Source organism: Oratosquilla oratoria, chromosome 29 (assembly GCF_046742065.1).
Source record: "Oratosquilla oratoria isolate Oo_2021 chromosome 29, ASM4674206v1, whole genome shotgun sequence".
NCBI lineage: Eukaryota > Metazoa > Arthropoda > Malacostraca > Stomatopoda > Squillidae > Oratosquilla > Oratosquilla oratoria.
The window spans coordinates 20,098,434-20,117,815 of record NC_134805.1 but is presented as its reverse complement, the minus strand read 5'-3'; the positions used below and the strand labels follow the sequence as shown (position 1 = coordinate 20,117,815).

General features: G+C 38.8%; 1 protein-coding gene across 6 annotated transcripts; it reads right to left on the bottom strand.

Moving 5' to 3' along the window:
* Positions 1 to 1,066: 1,066 nt before the first annotated feature.
* PIG-S (phosphatidylinositol glycan anchor biosynthesis class S) lies at positions 1,067 to 19,378 on the bottom strand. 6 transcript variants are annotated; one of them, XM_076211844.1, is made up of 12 exons: positions 18,979 to 19,275; positions 14,827 to 14,963; positions 14,357 to 14,629; positions 13,674 to 13,886; positions 12,780 to 12,907; positions 9,681 to 9,777; positions 8,754 to 8,930; positions 5,038 to 5,149; positions 3,339 to 3,498; positions 3,029 to 3,151; positions 2,034 to 2,257; positions 1,067 to 1,791 (listed from the first exon to the last, which is right to left on the bottom strand). In XM_076211844.1, the coding sequence occupies exons 3-12, from the start codon at positions 14,607 to 14,609 to the stop codon at positions 1,677 to 1,679; spliced, it is 1,602 nt and encodes a 533-aa protein (XP_076067959.1). In that variant the 5' UTR covers positions 14,610 to 14,629; positions 14,827 to 14,963; positions 18,979 to 19,275; the 3' UTR covers positions 1,067 to 1,676. The 6 variants fall into 6 exon arrangements, with proteins under 6 accessions (XP_076067959.1, XP_076067956.1, XP_076067958.1 ...); XM_076211841.1 differs by lacking the exons at positions 14,827 to 14,963; positions 18,979 to 19,275 and adding an exon at positions 19,338 to 19,378; XM_076211843.1 differs by lacking the exon at positions 14,827 to 14,963 and having other exon boundaries at positions 18,999 to 19,275.
* Positions 19,379 to 19,382: the final 4 nt, after the last annotated feature.

Sequence of the window (19,382 nt, the reverse complement as noted above, 5' to 3'; positions counted from 1 at the left end):
CTTTTGTAACCAATCTGTGAATGCTCGCTTCTTCTCTTCTACAACCTTCTTTGTTTCCTCATCCCACCATTCACTACCCTTTCTTCTATTTCCCCCTGTCCTTCTTGTTCCACACACCATCCTTGCACACTTTATGACTCCCTCCTTGAACCATCCCCATTCCTCCTCCACACCCATCTCTGCTCTATCCTTTACTCCCTCCCACTCCTCCTTCAGCTTCTTTTCGTACTCCTTCTCCTTTTCCTTTTCATTCAAGGAGTTCACTCTAAGAACCTCCCTACCTTTTGTCCCTTTCCTCCTTCTCCATCTATCCTCCACTCTCAGCTTACCTTCCACCAAAAAATGATCTGATATTCCCCCACCCTCTCCCCTTAGCACATGTACATCCTTAACTCTTCCTATCATAATCCTATTTACCACTACATAATCCATTAGCGCTCTATCTACCACCCTCTCCCATGTGTACTTATGCTTGACTTTCTTCCGAAACACTGTATTTGCTATCATCAACTCTCTTTCTAGACACATTTCCACCATCAACTCTCCACTACGATTCTTTCCTGGAACTCCACACTTCCCAACCACTCCATCGATTGGACCATTTCCCACCCTAGCATTAAGGTCTCCCAGTACTATTACATTGACATTTCTTCCTAAAGGTAAATAGGAGTGGAATATGTGGGGATGGAATGGGTGGGAGTGGATTTTATGCCTTTGTTTTTTGGCTACCTCCCTTGTAAAGGGGAAAAAGTCATTGTATATGTATGTGTTTCTGTGTGGATATTTTGTAAAGTATAGGTGCTAGATTGTTATAGATGTACAAATAGTATACTACTGGTGTAGTTTTTGTTGTTGTTTTGTTGGTGGTGCTTGTGAAATGTAGTGTTAAGGGTGTGTGTTGTTTAGGTGTCTGGTATAGAATTGTGTTCCTGTCCTTTTCATGTGTTCTATTGGAAAGATTTTGGTTTCTGTATGTGGCCATCATTTGGGGTGATTCTGACGCGTCCTGTTATTATTCTCATCAAATATGCCATGCCATCAAATATGGTTCATACTAAACAATATCTCCTGTGCAAATGCTTTATTATACACTGTTTTTAATAATTCATATACATCTTGTCATTTCTAATTCAAGCATACATTGCTTACATATAGGCAAAATACTGCCTCACATTCAAACTTTCACATGAATATCACAGAGAAAAAATTCTTAGACATCATATTCAAACTATTACATTCCACTACTGTACATGACAATAATATGAACAAATGTTACTAATCCATAGAATCATTAATATTTCTGTTTGCTGTGAAATGTTAAACTCTTCAATACAAGTCAAATTCTCGCATGCAGCATTGGATGCCTGATGTACAATGATGCATCACAATACTTGCATTATAAAATATAGTCAGTGCTGACTTACTCATTTTCTTTCAGTCTGAGTAATAATAAACTCATAAATTGCGATTAAGCCAGTTCACAGAATTCGGGGGAAACTCGGCTACAACAACAAAATAAATATAACCAGGATGGCAAAGCCAGCATCCTCATATACCCGCTTGTGCCTCATGACGCGTATGTAGGCATCATCATACGGAAGGGGTTAATCTTTACACAACAGATGAATGTACATATATAAAGCTACATAATGATGAAGGAATGGTAGATCATTTGTTCAGTCTTTCTTTTCTTTTCTTGATAGGAATGCTTTTACCCATGCAAAGATAGTTCTGAGAGAGAGAATAACTGGAATGCTGACTGGTAGGAACAAGGGTACATAAATGGCATATCTGCAAAGAAAAACAAAATCACATATGTACTTTAGAATGTATTCTTTAAAATAAGTTAGTATGTGAGGGCAACATTGCAATATAGGACTTTGACAATTATATAAAGTTACTGATAATTTTTTTTTAATAATAAATAAATAAAATAAAATGTAAAAAATAAATAAAGAACAAAAATGAAATAATGAATAAACAAATAAATTTTATTTCCACCTTGGTCCACTTAATTTGTTTTGAATACTCACTTTTGATTATCTGGAAAGTAAAGAAGTGCCAGCATGGATGGATGGAAAAAGGCCTTATCCACTCTGGCAAAAGCTTCTGTGCAGTACTGCGAGGCTTCAAGTAACCGTCCTTCTGTAGCGGCAGTTTGACAGGCTCCCCACTCCTCTACTGCCCCCCATACCCATCCTCCTACTTCATCACTGATTACCATATTGCTGATCTCACCAACTAACTCGCACAGAGACTGCAAATGAGTGGGGGAAAAGTTTTCTTAGGTTTTAGAAATAATCATCACAATGATGAAACTGACATTATAAAATATGCTGGGTATCTATCTGCACTGTTCAAAAGATTAATGACATGTATCTACAAATGGTGGTCCTGCACAAAAGAGAATCAGACATCCCCTTCTTTCTCAACACCCCTTTTACCCCATCAATCAATCTCATCTTCAGTTGCCCCAACCTGTTCACTCCATCCACCTCTGCCTTCCACACCAAAAAAATGATCAGACATTCTCATATTCTCTCCCCCAAGAACATGTACATCCAAAACTCTTCCTATTCTTCTCCTGGGTACCACTATATAATCCATTAAAGCCCTATCTACCACCCTTCTATCCACCACCCTCTCGCATGTGTACTTATGCTTGACTTTCTTCCTAAAAACTGTGTTATCCATCATCAACTCTTTTAAGCACATCTCCATCAACTCTCCACTACAATTTTTTCCTCCACATTTCCCAACCACTGTCTATTGATTCATCTACTCTAGCAATGAGATCTCCCAATACCACATTGACATTTCTCCCTAAACCCTCTATGCACTCATTTAAATATATCCAAAAAGTCTCCCTTTCCTCTACACTTTTCTAACTACAACGCCCATATGCGCTTACAAAGACCTTCCCAGTTTCACTTTCATCCACATTAATCTTGGAGAAACCTCCTTCCACTCCACCACACATTTACCTATCTCTTTACAAGTATATATGTATTAAGTAAATAAAACCTACCTGAAGAGTAATACGTGTATTGGTAAGATACGTAGATACCCGAGCCCTAGCAAGGGCATCAAGCTGCCAACCAGCAAGACGACTGTCAACTGGTTCCAGAATCTTGAGGTCCTTATCCGATTCCTGTGACAAGAACATAAAAAGCTTATTCAAAGAAAAACTATGCATGCAATCTACAATCTATTAAATATACAAATTGGAAAAAAAAATCCAGTAAGACAAAACAGTCTACTAAATTTACAAACTGGAAGAAAATCTACTAAGGTAAGAAAAATCTTGACACTAGTGAACTAAATGGTACTCTACTCACCAAGAGAGGAATGGGTAATAATTTGTGGAGCTGTGACACAACAAGATTCATTACATCATAAGTATTTACAGATACTTCAATTGGTAGAGGCACAGATTCATTGTAAGGGGGTATGTCAACATTGTGGATCATCACACTCCCCCATCTAGGAACAAGAAAGCTGGAAAAAAAAAGACAAATGTTAATCAAATAAAAACATGAGAGAAAATTACATACATACATATACCAAGTCTTTTTCCCCCTTACAAGGGAGGTAGCCAAAAAGGAAAAGGCATAAAATCATTCCCACCCATTCCATCCCTGAATACACTCCACACCCCTCCACCCTCCCTCTTATATATTTTCATATTTAAATATAAACACATATCTATCTTGGAAGTAAGTCTTGGAGAACAGAAGCTAGAGAAAGTGGATAGATTAATTATTTAGGGTCACATGTAGCAGGAAATGGAGGAGTGAAGGTGGAGGTAAACTGTAGGCTGAAGGAAGCAAGTGTCTTAAAGGATTGAAAAATGTCATGGAAAATTGGTGTCTGGGAATGGATGCAAAGAGAAGATTATATGAAGGAGTGATTGTGCCTATGGCACTCTATGGGGTGGAGACTTGGAATTTAAGAAAGGCAGAAAGGAAAAGTTTAAATGTGTTGAGATGAAGTGTCTCAGAAGTATATTGAGGGTTACAAGGTTGGATAGAGTTAGAAATGAGGAGGTGAGGAAGAAAGCAGGGGGTGGAGAGGGAGCTGTAGATAGAGCTGATGGATTACTGGTATGGCTTCATGGTAAGAAAGAGTGAAGAAGGATTAGCAAAAAGAGTTTGGAAAGCAGAGGTGGAAGGAGTGAATTTGAAGGGACAGGGGTGCAGTGCTGCTGGAGCTTGCTGGAGTACTACTCTGATACTTCTGCAAGTGGATGGCTCTTTTTTCTTTTATTTGTTTGATAATCATATTCATTATATGATAATAAGTGAGAGCAAAAATTACTTAATCATCGTGTGATGTAAGTAGGCCCATTGTATATAGATACATGATAAGGTTGGAAGGTTTTTTCAAGCTCTATAGAGCTCTGGCACCTACAATATTGACACTGCACCCCTGTGAGGGGCCAGTCTAAAAGATGGATGGATGAGATGAAAGGGGCTTTCAGCAAGAGGGTAATGTCTGTTAAACAAGTAAGGGAGAACACGGGATAGGTGTGAGTGGAAAATGGCTGTGTATGGATATTTTGATGAAGCCCAAAGCAGATTTCTCATCTTTTTTATTTTTCTTATGGAGGGAGAATGTGCTATGTCTTGCTGCATTCCTTCTGATCAGAGCAGTGGGCATGTGACAGGGATGACCCTTCATCCACGAGGAGCTAAGATGAGAAGGAAAGAATGGATGGTGGATAGGAGTGGAATGGGTGGGAGTGGGTGTGTGTCTTGCCTGGCTACCTCCCTAATAAGGGGGATGAGCCCCCTTGGTATATTGATAATGTTTGGAGTGTGAGTTTAGTAATTAACTGTAATGTTAACATACTCTTATTTAATGTAGGGTTTCAATTTTTTTCTTAAATATTCCTTGCCAAATTATGGGTGCATTTTATGTCTGTGAATCTCATATGGCAAGAAATACTGTATCAATATAAAACTTATATTAAGAGAGAACCTGAATAAAATTCACATATAAAATCAACCACAAAGGTTATATGGCACAAGAAATTACCTGTTGGTTTGCAAAACTTCCCCTTTCTGAGTATGGATGTGCAGAGGGCTCTGACCACTACTGGGTATGTACACCACAAAATGAAGGGATGGTCGTGTAGATACAAAGGAACCTAGGATAAAACAAATCAATCAATCAATTAATTTCCCTGGTTTTCACCTGTGGGAGACCTGTGGTCTCCAGATAACCAACCATGACCACTGTTTCAGCCCAAAATTTACTCTGTGACAAGATCTTAGGGATTGAGTTAGGGACTATGTAACATTAAGTGTAAAGTATCAATGTATACACCATCAACCAGGAGTGACACCAGGTAGCAGATGGGCTGCATAAATATTACATTTGTGGTCCCATTATTCATGTACAACTGAGTACTTGCATACCTAGAACAAACTGAGAACATGCATCTTGAATCCACATATGCATACACACACACACACAAAAATGTAAACAAGATCAGAGAAAGTTCAGACACCAGTGGCTAAAATGGTTCCAGATCTTGCTGACAAAACATATGAATAGGGCCTGAATATTCTGAGAATGCTAACATTAGAGGAGATAAGGAGAAGCAATTCAATGGCAGTATTTGGAGCTTTAGCTCTCAGGGGCTTGCTGAAGAGGTACTAAATCTTGCTTCACTGTTTCTGCCCCAAGTTGTGGACAAGAGATAACAATAACTCTTCATCTACAAGGGGTAATGATAGAAAGGATAACAAATGGATTTTGGATGAATGTGGGACAGGTGAAGGTTGGGTACATACTTCAATTGAGCCACTCCAACTACAAAAGAGAAAGGGCCCTTTGGAATTCATATTTATTTAGTTGCAAAATACAGGGTTGGAATAATGCAATATGATCAACACACACTTTTCCAAAACAAGTTTCAAACTCATACATACATACATACATATACCAAGGCTTTTTCCCCCCTTACAAGGGAGGTAGCCAAAAAGGGAAAGGCACAAAATCACTCCCACCCATTTCATCCCTGAATACACTCCACACCCCTCCCACCCTCCCTCTTATCTGAGCACCTCCTGGATGACGGGTCATCTTGCCCACTGCCCTGGGTCAGAAGCAGTGTCGCAAGACACAGCACATCCACAGCAAGGCCGCTTCATTAAATCGGCGACCCCCCCTCTCCGTCCCCCCCTGCATAACAGGAGTCATAGCTCCAGTAAATAGAAAAATAACTATCTATATACCAATAGCTTTTTCCCCCCTTATAAGAGAGGTAGCCAAGTCAAAGGCACATACCTACTCCCACCCATTTCATTCCCATCCACCACCCTTTCCCCCCTCTCTCATCTTAGCTCCTCATGGATGACAGGTCATTCCTGTATCCCACCCGCTGCCCTGAGTCAGAAGCAATGTTGAAAGCCACAGTACATCCACAGCAAGGCTGCTTCACTTAATAAGTGCTCCCCCTCTCCATCCCCACATGCAGAAAAAGAGAAGATGAGGAGAAATCCCTTCAGGCTGCATCAAAATATCATTCACACACAAACACCCATTACTCCCCTGGCATCCAACACTCCTCCCTTCCTTGCATAACATTACCATCTATACACAGCCACTCTCCACTCATCTTTATCTTCGGCCTTCTCCCTTCCTTGCTCAAGACATTGCCCTCTTCCTCAATGCACCCTTCACCCCATCCATACATCTCATCCTCAGTCATCCCCTCAAGTTCACTACATCCACCTCAGCCTTCCACACCTCTTTTACTAATCTTTCTTCACTCATTCTTTCCATGTGTCCAAACAATTCCAATAATCTTTCATCAGCCATCTCTTTTTCCACTCCTGCTCTCCTCACTTCCTCGTTTCTCACTCTACTCAACCTAGTAACCCCTACCATACTTCTCTGACATTTCATTTCAAACAAATTTAAACTTTTTATCACTGCCTCTCTTAAATTTCAAGTATCTGCCCCATACAATGTCATCAGCACAATCAGCCCTTCATATAATCTCCTTTTTTGTGTCCACTCTCAGTCATCTAGGAGGTGCTAAGATGGGAGGGAGGGTGGAGGGGTGTGGAGTGTTTTCGGGGATGAAATGGGTGGGAATGTTTTTTGTGCCTTGTCCTTTTTGGCTACCCCCCTGGTAAGGGGAAAAAAAGCCTTGGTATATGTATGTATGTATGTACTCCCAGTCTTTTGGTATATGGATAGATAGAAGTAAATACAATTAGGTAAGTACATACATACACATACATATGAACAGAATTTCAGCTAGTCTAGATTCTAAAAGGCCCGTTGGCAATCTCCCATCACCTAAGCACAAATCGGAAACCAAGCTCTACAGAAGAGACAGTACATTTACATAGACTCTGATATGACAATCACACAAGACTCTAAACTTACTAGCATAGGTTATGCAATGCAACAGACTACACCTGCCTGCTCAGCTAGGCTCCTCACATACAATGACAACCTTACCTTGACACACTCAACACATGGTTCATCACAAACAGACTCAAAATAGCTCCAACCAAATCTACAGCAACACTTCTCACCAACTGGACAAAAGAACACAAATACATACCTCATCTCTACATCAACAACACTCTAATACCACACACAAACACACCCAAAATTCTTGGTGTAACATACGATACATCCATGTCTTTCAAACAACACCTCACAAACATAAAAAACAAATGCACACCTAGACTTAACGCACTTAAGTCAATCACTGGAACAACATTTGGTCAAAACAAAGAAACTAATATAACAATATACAAACAATGCATACGCTCAGTGATGAATTATGCGAGTCCTGCATGGGCTCCTAATCTCAGTGAGACACACCACAACACCCTTCAAATCATACAAAACAAAGCCCTAAAAACAATTACAGGCTGCACAAATACAACACCTACAGACCATTTACACCATGAAACAAAAGTCCTCAAAGTCAAGGACCACCTCGACATGAGAGGCACACAAACACTTGCTGCAGCCACCACAAACACATCACACCCGCTACACTACATAGTAGAACACCCACACACACCAAGAAACATTAAAACTACACCCAAAGACCTTTATTACGCACAGATACTCTCTTCTCTTCCTCCACAACCACCAAATACCAGCCTCCGGAAACATATTCATAATCATATCACTCACCGCTCCATTAACACACTGAAAGACAACTCACTGCTGCATGCCAGACCCCCTGATATCCACCCTTCTGAATCCTCTCTCCCACGAAAGGACAGAGTCCACTTGGCCAGACTGCAATGCGGTCACCACCCAGCACTTCTAAGCTACCAGAAGAGGCTGGACGACCGTGTTGTGAACAGCTGCCCAGGATGTAACACTTCACCCCATACCATACAACACATAATGGAAGACTGCATTATACACAATCATGCACGCAAACAACACAACATACACTCTATAAAGGATTTGTGGGAAAACCCAGTTTCGGCTGTGGCCTTCCTTGAGGAGACGGGACTGCTCGGACAGACAGTCTAGGGAACGACAACAACCTTTACAAACTGCAGAGCACTGATAACACCCCACCATATCTGAGGTGAACCTCTGGTCAGAGCCTAGGTGGGCAGTCAGTTTCTTTTCTCACTCAAGCATCATAGTGCATTGATATATAGTCAACTCAGTCATAACAAGAACAACAACCGCAAGCTAGCACATTAATAAGAACCTGAATCTTTAAAAATATCATCATACAAAAAATATAATCATACCAAGTTTGGATTCAATACTGTTGATTGTCAGTGGCAACTGCTCTTCAGGTAACTTGTAATGTTTGTGGGAATCTGACCACTGGGGAGCAATATTCAAACTGGTCACATAGAGCACCTGGGAACGCACAGTTATGTCAGCAACATTTCGTATCTGGTCCAGCATAGGATTTAGGTACTCTGAAATTAGTCCAATACAGTTTGTAAGACCAAAAATTGTAGTAAAAATGCAGTGTGAGTTTTACTACTTACTCCTAAACCAGTAGGTTTTCTCTGGCTGAATAAAAAACTGTATGATAATAATTACAAACTTTGGGCAATATCGATTCCTGTTGTCTATGAGTTAAATGAGAAGTATGATCCTTTAAATGGTAAGTTTCTTGTTTGTCTTCATTGGTGGGTCTTTCATGTGTGGACTGAAGGTCACATGTGTATCAAAAGAGGGGTGCAGGTTTCCCACAAGAGAAAACCTCTTGAAGAGAGGTTAGAAATTAATGTGGTGTGGGAAGACAGAATGAAAGGAAATGCGCATCTTACACTGAAATGACAATAAGTCAGTGGTAACAAGGTCACTGAAATTCCATGAATGACTGGTAAAGTTACGAGTCCTCTCACAGAATTATTTCCAGTGTGTTTATGTTAGGCTACCTCCCTTGTAAGGGGGGGAAAAAGCTGTTGGTATATGTATGTATGTATTTATGTGAGCAGACACAGAAAGAATTCTTAAAAATCTGAGAGCCATTCCATGAAAAGTATTAAGATAGATTTGATGCACTACCAGAGCTGATATCAAACTGACCACTCACTATTCCCCTTGGGAGTTACAAGTACTATACTGTGCATGTGTATCCCAGGTTGGGTGGGGTGGGGGTAGGAGGTTATTATTAAAAGTGTCTACTATAAACTTATTTTTGATCAAGAAAAGCTCACCTTCAACAGCACTTCTTATTTCCCATTTTGCTTTGACGAAATGGGGTTCAGGGACCATTAAGGTTAGTGTCAGGTCATATCCTGGTTCTGTAGGTACCTGTAACATAAAGAGATCTAAAATACAATGGTCTGCTAGGTATCTTACAATCATCATTAACAATACATAATCTAATACAGTATGAATGATGGGTAATTTGGAATGCTGCTACATTATCATCTATAATTCAGCATCAATTATATCTTAAAAAAAAAATTGTTTCCTCACTTATGTACAATACCATTGCAATACACTTATCACATGTTCTACAAGTAACCTGAGGTCATGAATTCAACAATTAGGCAGTGCAAGTGTAACTTTAGGGTGTCATGTACTATCTCCATTACCAGTTATCCTCAGTTTCTCTCAATAGAAATATATGGTCTCAAAGTAGGATGCAATGGTCCTCAGGTTCTCCTTTATTTCTCAAATAGCAGAGAAAGTATAATATGTCCTGTACTGTATGCATTTGTGGCAATGAAGGAGGATGTGTTCCACACTTTTAATATGATGTAAACACCTAGAGTTTGCAATGTTTGGAGCAAGTCCGATTTTTGAAGACTGGGGACAAGAATACCATCATACACTTCTATGATTCATAAAAGGCAACTAAATGGGGTGGAACAAGCGAACTCAGGATCTTTCCCCTCTGATCTTTTTTCATTTGTCTCCCACACTGGATCAGAGCATAGAGTATGCAATCACTCACCCACCCCACATCTATATGGGATTAAGGTACTTCTATCTATATACCATGGGCTTTTTCCCCCTTATAAGGGAGGTAGCAAAGTCAGAGGCACATACCTATTCCCACCCATTTCACTCCCTTCCACCATCCTCTCCACCCCTACTATCTCAGCTCCTCATGGATGACAGGTCATCTCTGCATCCACTAACTGCCCTGGGGTGGTGCGGAAGGTAAAGGCAAGGGTATGGGGCAGGGGACTGGAGAGTGTTAAAAAAGGAGAGAGAGAGAGAGAGAGAGAGAGAGAGAGAGAGAGAGAGAGAGAGAGAGATAGAGAGAGAGAGAGAGAAGAAGAAGAAGAAAAAAGTAGGAGGTGAGCCAGCTGTTGTTTGCTGATGACACTGTGCTTATGGCAGAGTCAGAGGAGGGATTAGGAGAGTTAGTCATGAAGTTTGGAGAGGTATGCAATATGAGAAATTTATAGGTAAATGTGGGTAAAAGCAAGGTGATGAGATATACATTGGTAGAGGATGCCAGTGAGTTGGAAACAAGTCCAAAAGGAGAGAGGCTGGAGGTAGTGGATAGCTTTTGGTATTTGGGGACACATGTGGCAGGAAAGGGAGGAATGGAGATAGAGGTAAATTATAGATTGAGAGAAGCAAGTAAATACCTTTGGGGATTAAAAAGGGTTATGAGAAATAGGCATCTGGGAATGGGTGCAAGGAGGAGATTATACAAAGGGGTGATTGTGACAACAGCATTGTATGGGGGCAGAGATTTGAAATTTAAGAGAGGCAGAGAGGAAAAGTTTAAATGTGTGGGGGTGAAATGTCTGAGAAGTATGGTAGGGATTACTAGGTTGGATAGTGAGAAATGAGGAGGTGAGGAGGAGAGTGAGAGTGGGAAAGATGGCAGATAGGGGTGATGAAAGATTAGTAAAAGAGGTGTGGAAGGCAGAGGTGGAGGAAGTGAACTTGAGGGGACAACCGAGGATGAGATAGATGAATGGGGTGAATGGGATGTTGAGCAGGAGGGTAATGTCTGTTGAGCAAGGAAGGAAGAAGGCAGGAGATAGGGAGGAGTGGAAAATGACTGTGTATGGATGATACTGCTATGCAAGGAATAGAGGGATGAGGAATGCGGAATTATGGGGTTCTTAAGTGTGAATGATATTTTGATGCAGCCTAAAGGGTTTTCTCCTATCTTTTCTTTTTCTGCATGAATGGATGGAGAGGGGGTGGGGTCGCTGATTAAGTGAAGTAGCCTTGCCTCAAGATTCAATGACGGAAAACCTGAAGCCCCACATCTGGCAATGGTGCTTAGGCCCTCCCATAACTTTCTTTGGGAAGAAACTTTGGACTGTTGTCCAAGTTATATCAATGCAAGGATTTTTCTGTCACCATTCTATACGAGTTGGCCAGGTGCAGTATATCAATTGCCAACTCTCTTTATATGAAAAAGTGGAGAGAATAAAATGGAAGTGGATAAAGAGATTTGGGATCAGTTGGGGGTGAAGGTGTTCATGAGCTTTGGGGATGGGGAACTAGGAGATGATACTCTGACATCTATCATACAGGACCACTATTTGCAGGTACCCATCACTGGTCCCATATATGCATGTGATGTACCACAGACCCTCCAAAGTTGTAGGTTCTAATTTTGCAGCCCTAAGCTATTTGTGGTTGGTGATGTGTGCACCAATTCACACATACACAGCTGGGGATAAACACAAAGAGAAGGTTGTCTGAAGGAATAATTATGCCTATGGCATTGTAAGGAGAAGATCCTTGGAATTTGAAAGAGGCTATAAGAAAGAGTCTAAACATGTTTAAGAAGTATAGTTCACGTTACATGGATGGCTAGGGTAAGAAATGTGGTGAAGTAGAGAGTATGGGTAGAAAGAGAACTGTTGGATAGGGTAGCTCAAAGACTGCTCTCCGATGGTTTGGGCGTATGGAAAGAATGAAGTAAAACTGGGAAAAAGATTGGGAAGCAGAGGCGGACAGAGTGAAGAGATGGGAGTTGAATAAGAACAAAAGAACATAAGAATGAAGGAGACTGCAAGAGACCATAAGGCCTACACTAGGCAGCTCCGTATCCATCACCACCTGTCACCACCTGTGGGGATGGGTGTATGCCTTGGCTGGCTACCTCCCTTATAAGGGGATAAAAGCCTTAAGTATACAGATGGATTAATTATTGATGAAAAAATTATTCATAATTTCCATATCTTATGAAATATATATATTTTTGTTAGGTATCTATCATGCCACATATATCACTCCACTGACTAACATATTTTTTATTTTCAAATACATCTCTGCTACCTTAAATAATTAGTAAAATATCACATTCTCTTGTAAAACTTAATACATACCTGTCTTCTCACACCTGGACCTATTTGTTTCTTACGTTCATCAACACTAACAAGCTTGCTTTTAACCTTGTCAGTGATGCTGCTATCCCAAGCCATAGATTCAAGAATTTTGGCTACCTTTTCCATACCTTGAATACACAACAAATAAATGAATTACAATTGGTGGCTTAATAAGGAAATGTTAACTATTAATGGGCACATTTCAATTCAGCAAAATGTAAAAAATTAAAGACAAAAGTATCACACAATATCAATCTACATTCAATATCTACATACACACACACACACATATATATATATATATCACTTAGACAAAAATGTAGTGGCATATTTGTAAATAATAATCACGAGGAACCCACAGTCGGAATAAAAGGAAACTTAGAAGAAAGTACAACTTCTATATTTCGGCTAATACCTACAGCCCTCTTCAGGAAAGCACAGGTTACAAGAGTTTCCAGAGACATAAGTACAAATGCGATGTGAGTAGAAAGGGAACACGCAGAGCTAGAAACAGGACTATTTGTCGTGCAGGGCAGTCAGAGGTGATGGGATGTGTGAGGTCAGAAGGGAAGCAAGATCAAGATTGATGAGGGAGCTGAATTCAGGAGGATGAAAATTTGTGTACAATATAACCTATTAATGTGGGACAACGGTAAAACAAGAGGACACGGAAAAAAAATGAAAAAGGATAGTTATAGAAAAAACTTGAAAAGGAACAGTTTCCCACACAGAGTGATAAATACATGGAACAAATTAGACAACAAAACAGTATGTGCTAACACTATACAAGATTTTAAGATAAAACTTGATGCGGAGAGATACAAAGACGGGTCACCACGAGCATAGCTCCCCTCCCGTATATTACAACTAGGTAAAATACAACTGGGAACTTACTGATATTTGGTTGGACATACACAGTCCTGTGATTTCCCAATAACACTGCTGGCATATCACTAGTGAGTGGCATGACAAATACTCCTAGGGCTCCATCATGAATATGAAGTAATCTTGAAAGTTTGGAATCTAATTCATGATAATTTGATATCTTGCTTGTGTTTATTTCCTCAGGAGTGGGTAATCTTGAACTCACAGAATACTTGATAACCTCTGGAAAAAAATCAACTATGTTAACATCAATTCCACCAACTTAGTGAATAATAATAACTGTTGTCTTGAGTTCCAGTGACTGGAAACTAGCAGTCTCTGTTATATCGCTATGGGAATGTTTTTATGTCACTGGATTACAGTGATAGGTGGAGAATAGCAATTAATTGTTAGCTCTCCCAATGTGAAAAATTAGATAAGATACAGGCCAAGTTGATAAAGATCTTAGGACCCTATCCAAATACTCATCATCATATACCAAGGCTTTTTTCCCCTAACAAGGGGGGTAGCCAAAAAGAAAAAGGCATAAAATCATTCCCACCCATTCCATCCCTGAATACCAAGTGTACTAAATGGAGGTGCAGCCTTGATGGGCTGACACTCAGTATTTAGATGGATATTCATAGAGACATAATTTTGACACCCATCTTGTATGACAACCACATGCAAATAAACATTGCTGTATGACTTACCATTATCCTTCAGATACTTTTCAAGTCTGTTTATTCCATTCTTGTCTTGAGTTATGAGTTTGACATGAATTCTGTGCCTGGCCTTATGACTTGCCAGTTCATCAATGTAGGCATAAGGCAAGACTGCTCTGTATACCATTGTTGTCTGCCACCATATTGGTAAACCAATCACCAGAAGAACAAGAGCAAAACCACAAGCTGCCCAAACTCCTTCATGTCCAACAGGCTTTTTTACATTTTCTGTGGATGACATTGCTGACCAAGAAAACCTATCTGTAAGGGGGAAATCATATAACAATATATCATTGTTTTTCAATTGAAAATATAAATAACTCACATGTTTTCATATTCAGTGATTCTCGCTGATTTGACTAGTGTGATGGTTTAGTCGTCACAGAAAATATCTGAGCTGTACAGAAAGCAATCAGTAAATCAATTGTTGCTAGAGTTTCACTGCATGGAAAACTCACAGCCCTACAGCGGCTGACAATGGTCCTTGGAACTTCCGACAGACCTCCCTGGGAGGGAACTTTTGACTGTTGTTTCAGGAAGGTGAAAGTATTTTCTTGCTGATAACCAGCTATCTATCTTTGGGGACAATGTTGTGCTGAGGAGGTGGAGACATAAAGGTGGTAAAACATTTAAAGATGGGAGCAGAAATTAAAAGTGATCAATAGTCTTCTCTGGGAGGAGTTTCTCTAATCACATAGTAATGCTAATTTAGATACGTCCAACAAACTAAAGACAAATAAAATCTAAATTTTACTCCTCAAAAATAATGGTCACAGGAAACAAGAATAATGATGAACAAATATGCATTGTTTACTATTATATATGCATTTTGTCACTGATAACCTGAGCTTCTAATCATGGACACAATATTGCAGCAATAGATGTGGTAAAAGATTTAAAGATGTTAGCTGAAAGGAGGGACAGTAAAAATCTCTCATCTTGGCTCCTCCAGGATGATGGGTCATCCCTACATCTCACCCATTGCCCTGGGTCAGAGGCAATGGAGCAAGACACAGCACATCCACAGCAAGGCTGCTTCATTTAATCGGTGACACCCACCCCCATCCTCTCATGCAGAAAAAGAAAAGACAGGAAGAAATCCCTTCCGGCTGCATCAAAATATCATTCACATGTAACCATTCCTTAACCCCCTATCCCAAACCCACTCCCTTCCATGCATCACATAGCCATTTTCCATTCACCTCTATCTTCTGCCTTCTCCTTTCCTTCCTCAACAGACATTCCCCTCTTACTCAATGCTCCTTTCATCCCATCCATCCATCTTGTCCTCGGTCACCCCCTTATGTTTACTCTACCCACCTCTGTATTCTACATTTCTTTTACTAATCTTTCTTCCCTCGTTTTTTCCGTATATCCAAAACCATCCCAATACTCTTACATCAACCCTATCTCGCATCTCCTTTTCCATCTCCACTCTCCTCCTCACCTCCTCATTTCTCACACTATCCAACCTTGTAACCCATACCATACTTCTCAGACATTTCATCTCAAAAACAAAAAACAATGAAGAAATAATGATAATAATAATGTTAAGATAATAATAATAACAATAACAATAATACACAAACAAACAGAAAATAAATAAATGTGTCATGACTGATTCATAGATGTGTCACTAAAGTCCAGAAGATATTGACTGCATAAGATTAAGTCAAGATGAAGACTAGGGCTGTCAGAAGAGCAATATCACCTGTTGTTTACAGTAATCAGATGGAAACAATTTAGGCTGGAAACTTAGTGTTAAGCTTGTTTACCTGGTGTTTCTATCTTTAAATAAATCAATCAATTAATCTGTTTCCCCAGAGCCCTCCCACAGGGGATCCATGCCTCCCAGTTAACCAGTATATATAAACTACTGGATTGGCATGTAAGTCACTTAAAAAAGTACAGTCCTACCTCTCATTAACGGACATTAATTAGCTGTGTTTGCGGTGTTTTCCCTGTGTTTTCAATGTTTTTGGTGCTGTTGTTCAGTGCTGTGCAATCACTATGCCACCCAAAAACCACTCCAAATCAATGGATTATTCACATAAACGGACACCGTTACCCCCCTTTTAGTCCGTTAATGAGAGGTAATACTGTAATACAGTGTTGTTGTCTACATAGTCATGGGGCAGTGTAGGTGTTGGTATCCTTTGTGTGACAGCTGCACCTGGGGCAGTTTGCACCTGTGACCAAGCCTATTCTGTGCTGGTATTGTTTTAGTGCTAGATAAGGACCTGAACTGCAAGTACATACAAACATACTCCACATTTGCAAATATTACTAACATCAATGCATACAACTGGGTGCTATCCTCATATAGGAATAAAAGTATCAGGAATATTTAAATTAGGCACATCTATGTAATAGCCACAATACTGACACAATATTCACTAATAAAAATAAATAAATAAAATTATCTTGCTGACTAAGCTATTTATATAGGAAAAGCAGATTCAAATGTTGACAGACTGGTTTACAAGTTTTAAATACCATTAATCAAGTGGTCAAACATAGTCACTGTTAAAGCACATATCCCAAGATATATGGTGCCAGCACATCTCCACATACTTTATGTAAACTGAAGAGAAATAGACTGTTTGGGAACAATGAAGGACTTAGAATGAATGACACAGTGCACAGTCAGTGTATGTATGTATGTATGTATGTGAATACATGTTATAAACATAAAGGAGGAAAAGTTATACTAATAGCCTTCTTCACCTTATTTGTATAAAAGTAAATTTATTTGGCATTGCATCAATATACATGAAGTGCAGATAATGAAAAGAACACATAGTTCAAAATAACAATTACAATTGCCGAGGATAACACAAAAAAGCATGTAAGCTTATTTCCATTGTTACTTGTAGTTCTTTATCTGGTCCCACTTCACCAATGGTGCTCTGCAGGACCTTCACATCAATAAAGATCTACTTCAACTTTATAATCTGTATTCCTCTCTGATGGTGAGGACTTCTATATTGTAACATTCAGATAACAGAAACGGCTTGAGTTTATCCTTGGATGTTGACAATATGTTGTAGATCAAGTGGAAAACTATTATAAAATCTTAGGTAGGCTGACTTAAAAGAGTGAAAATCAACAAATGATACAACTCAGGGTTCAAATAGGGTCAGACCTGAGTCAGTTTGATGGGTTTTTATGCCTTCCTCAGTAAGGCAGATCACCTCCATTCTCCAAGACACTTCTTAAGTTTGATGGTTTACCAGTTTGTAGAACTTGATGAGTTATCATACATATCTTATACTTATACTTAACTGTAGCTTTTACTGGCAGCCAGTGCAAATCAATTAATACAAGCATAGTCTTGTCATGACGAGACACCCTTAATTATTCTTGCAGCTCTATTCAATTTTTTTTTTAACTTCTTAAGTCAAATATTTGGTAGATTACAGTATAGAATCTAGTAACAACACAGTTCATTACAACCTTTTTCAGAGAACTTACATCAATATATTTCTTAATAATTGCAATATTTCTTAAATTGTTACCAGCAATTCTAACATTATTTGATAATTGAAAAACAAATTGCTATCAATTAAGACACCCAAATCACATAGTTTCTGAGTAGTGTCAATTGAAATTCCATTTGACTACCATATTTGCAATCACCAATTTTAGCTTTACTTCCATTAACCATATATTCCATTATACTTTCATTTAATTTCAATTTTTCAAGTGCCATTCATTCCCCAATAGATAACAAAATACTATTCAATACAACAGCTCTATCATTAATATTATATATTGAAAAATAAGATTGTCATCAGCAAACAGGTTACCTCTCTAAGACTCTTGATAAACCTATTGTATATATACTAAACAAAATCGGCCTTAAACACTCCTCTGTGGCACCTGAGTGTAGTCTTAAATGATGAAAAGGAGTCACCAATTTGTACACAATATTTTCTATCCTTTAAATAGTTTTTTTTAAATATATCAAAGCATCATCTACAACTCCAATAGATTTCAAATATTCTAAAAGGACTTCATGGACCACAGTATCATAATTATAATAATCATAAGAAGCACCAAAACCTAGCAAAACTAAAACAGCCCATTTACTATCATCTAAAATTTCAAGTAGATAATTTAGAACAGATCTGACTTTAGTTTCAGTTGAATATAGCTGTCTGTAAGCAGATTAGCTGTCTGGTATAGCATTTACTTATTATCTAAGCTGTCCAAAGAATTTTTTTCTAATCAATAAATTATAACCGAACCATGAATAATAGAAAAATATAAATAACATCTTACTAGTCAATTATGATTATCCACTTGATTGGAATTATGTTACTAATTTCCATGACCTCCCATATTATAATGCAACATGTTTCCCAGAAAAATTTCACGTGGTGAACAGGTTATTAGTTAGCTGGTAATTAAAAATAACTTGTATCATTCAAATTGGAATAAAGATTAATAACTTCCGTTTTTACACAAAACATTAGAAAAGTAAGCGCTTTGGAATTATTACAGCATCGATAATGTTGTACTATTGTACGCTTACTGAGGTACAATTTCACATTTTTTCTTCATGTAATAATATGTAGTGCATTGTTCATAATTTCACGAATACTCACAGCATGAAGAATATGCTTACTTCAAAACATCAGATGTAATCGATACTGCACTGAGTTTAAAAACTACTTCATCTTCATCTCGTCAGTTTAATGACTAAAATTATAATTTTTATTTGTTAGGAACAGAATATAATCGTATCTGATCGATATATTGAATTTCCGGCACTATCCATACAATACGGTGATTAATAGTGGAGAAAAACTATGCACGTTCGTTCAACATGAAACGAAGTCTAACACGTGAGCCTCGTAGGAAATTGTATTTTCTATTTATTTCACCCATGAAACAACATTTTATATTAAACATAGTGTCCCCCAACACCCCTTATTATACATTAATAGAAGTTCATTGACATTACATTGTTGGCTCCTTCTATCGAATCTGAAGTGACGCATAGAATAGG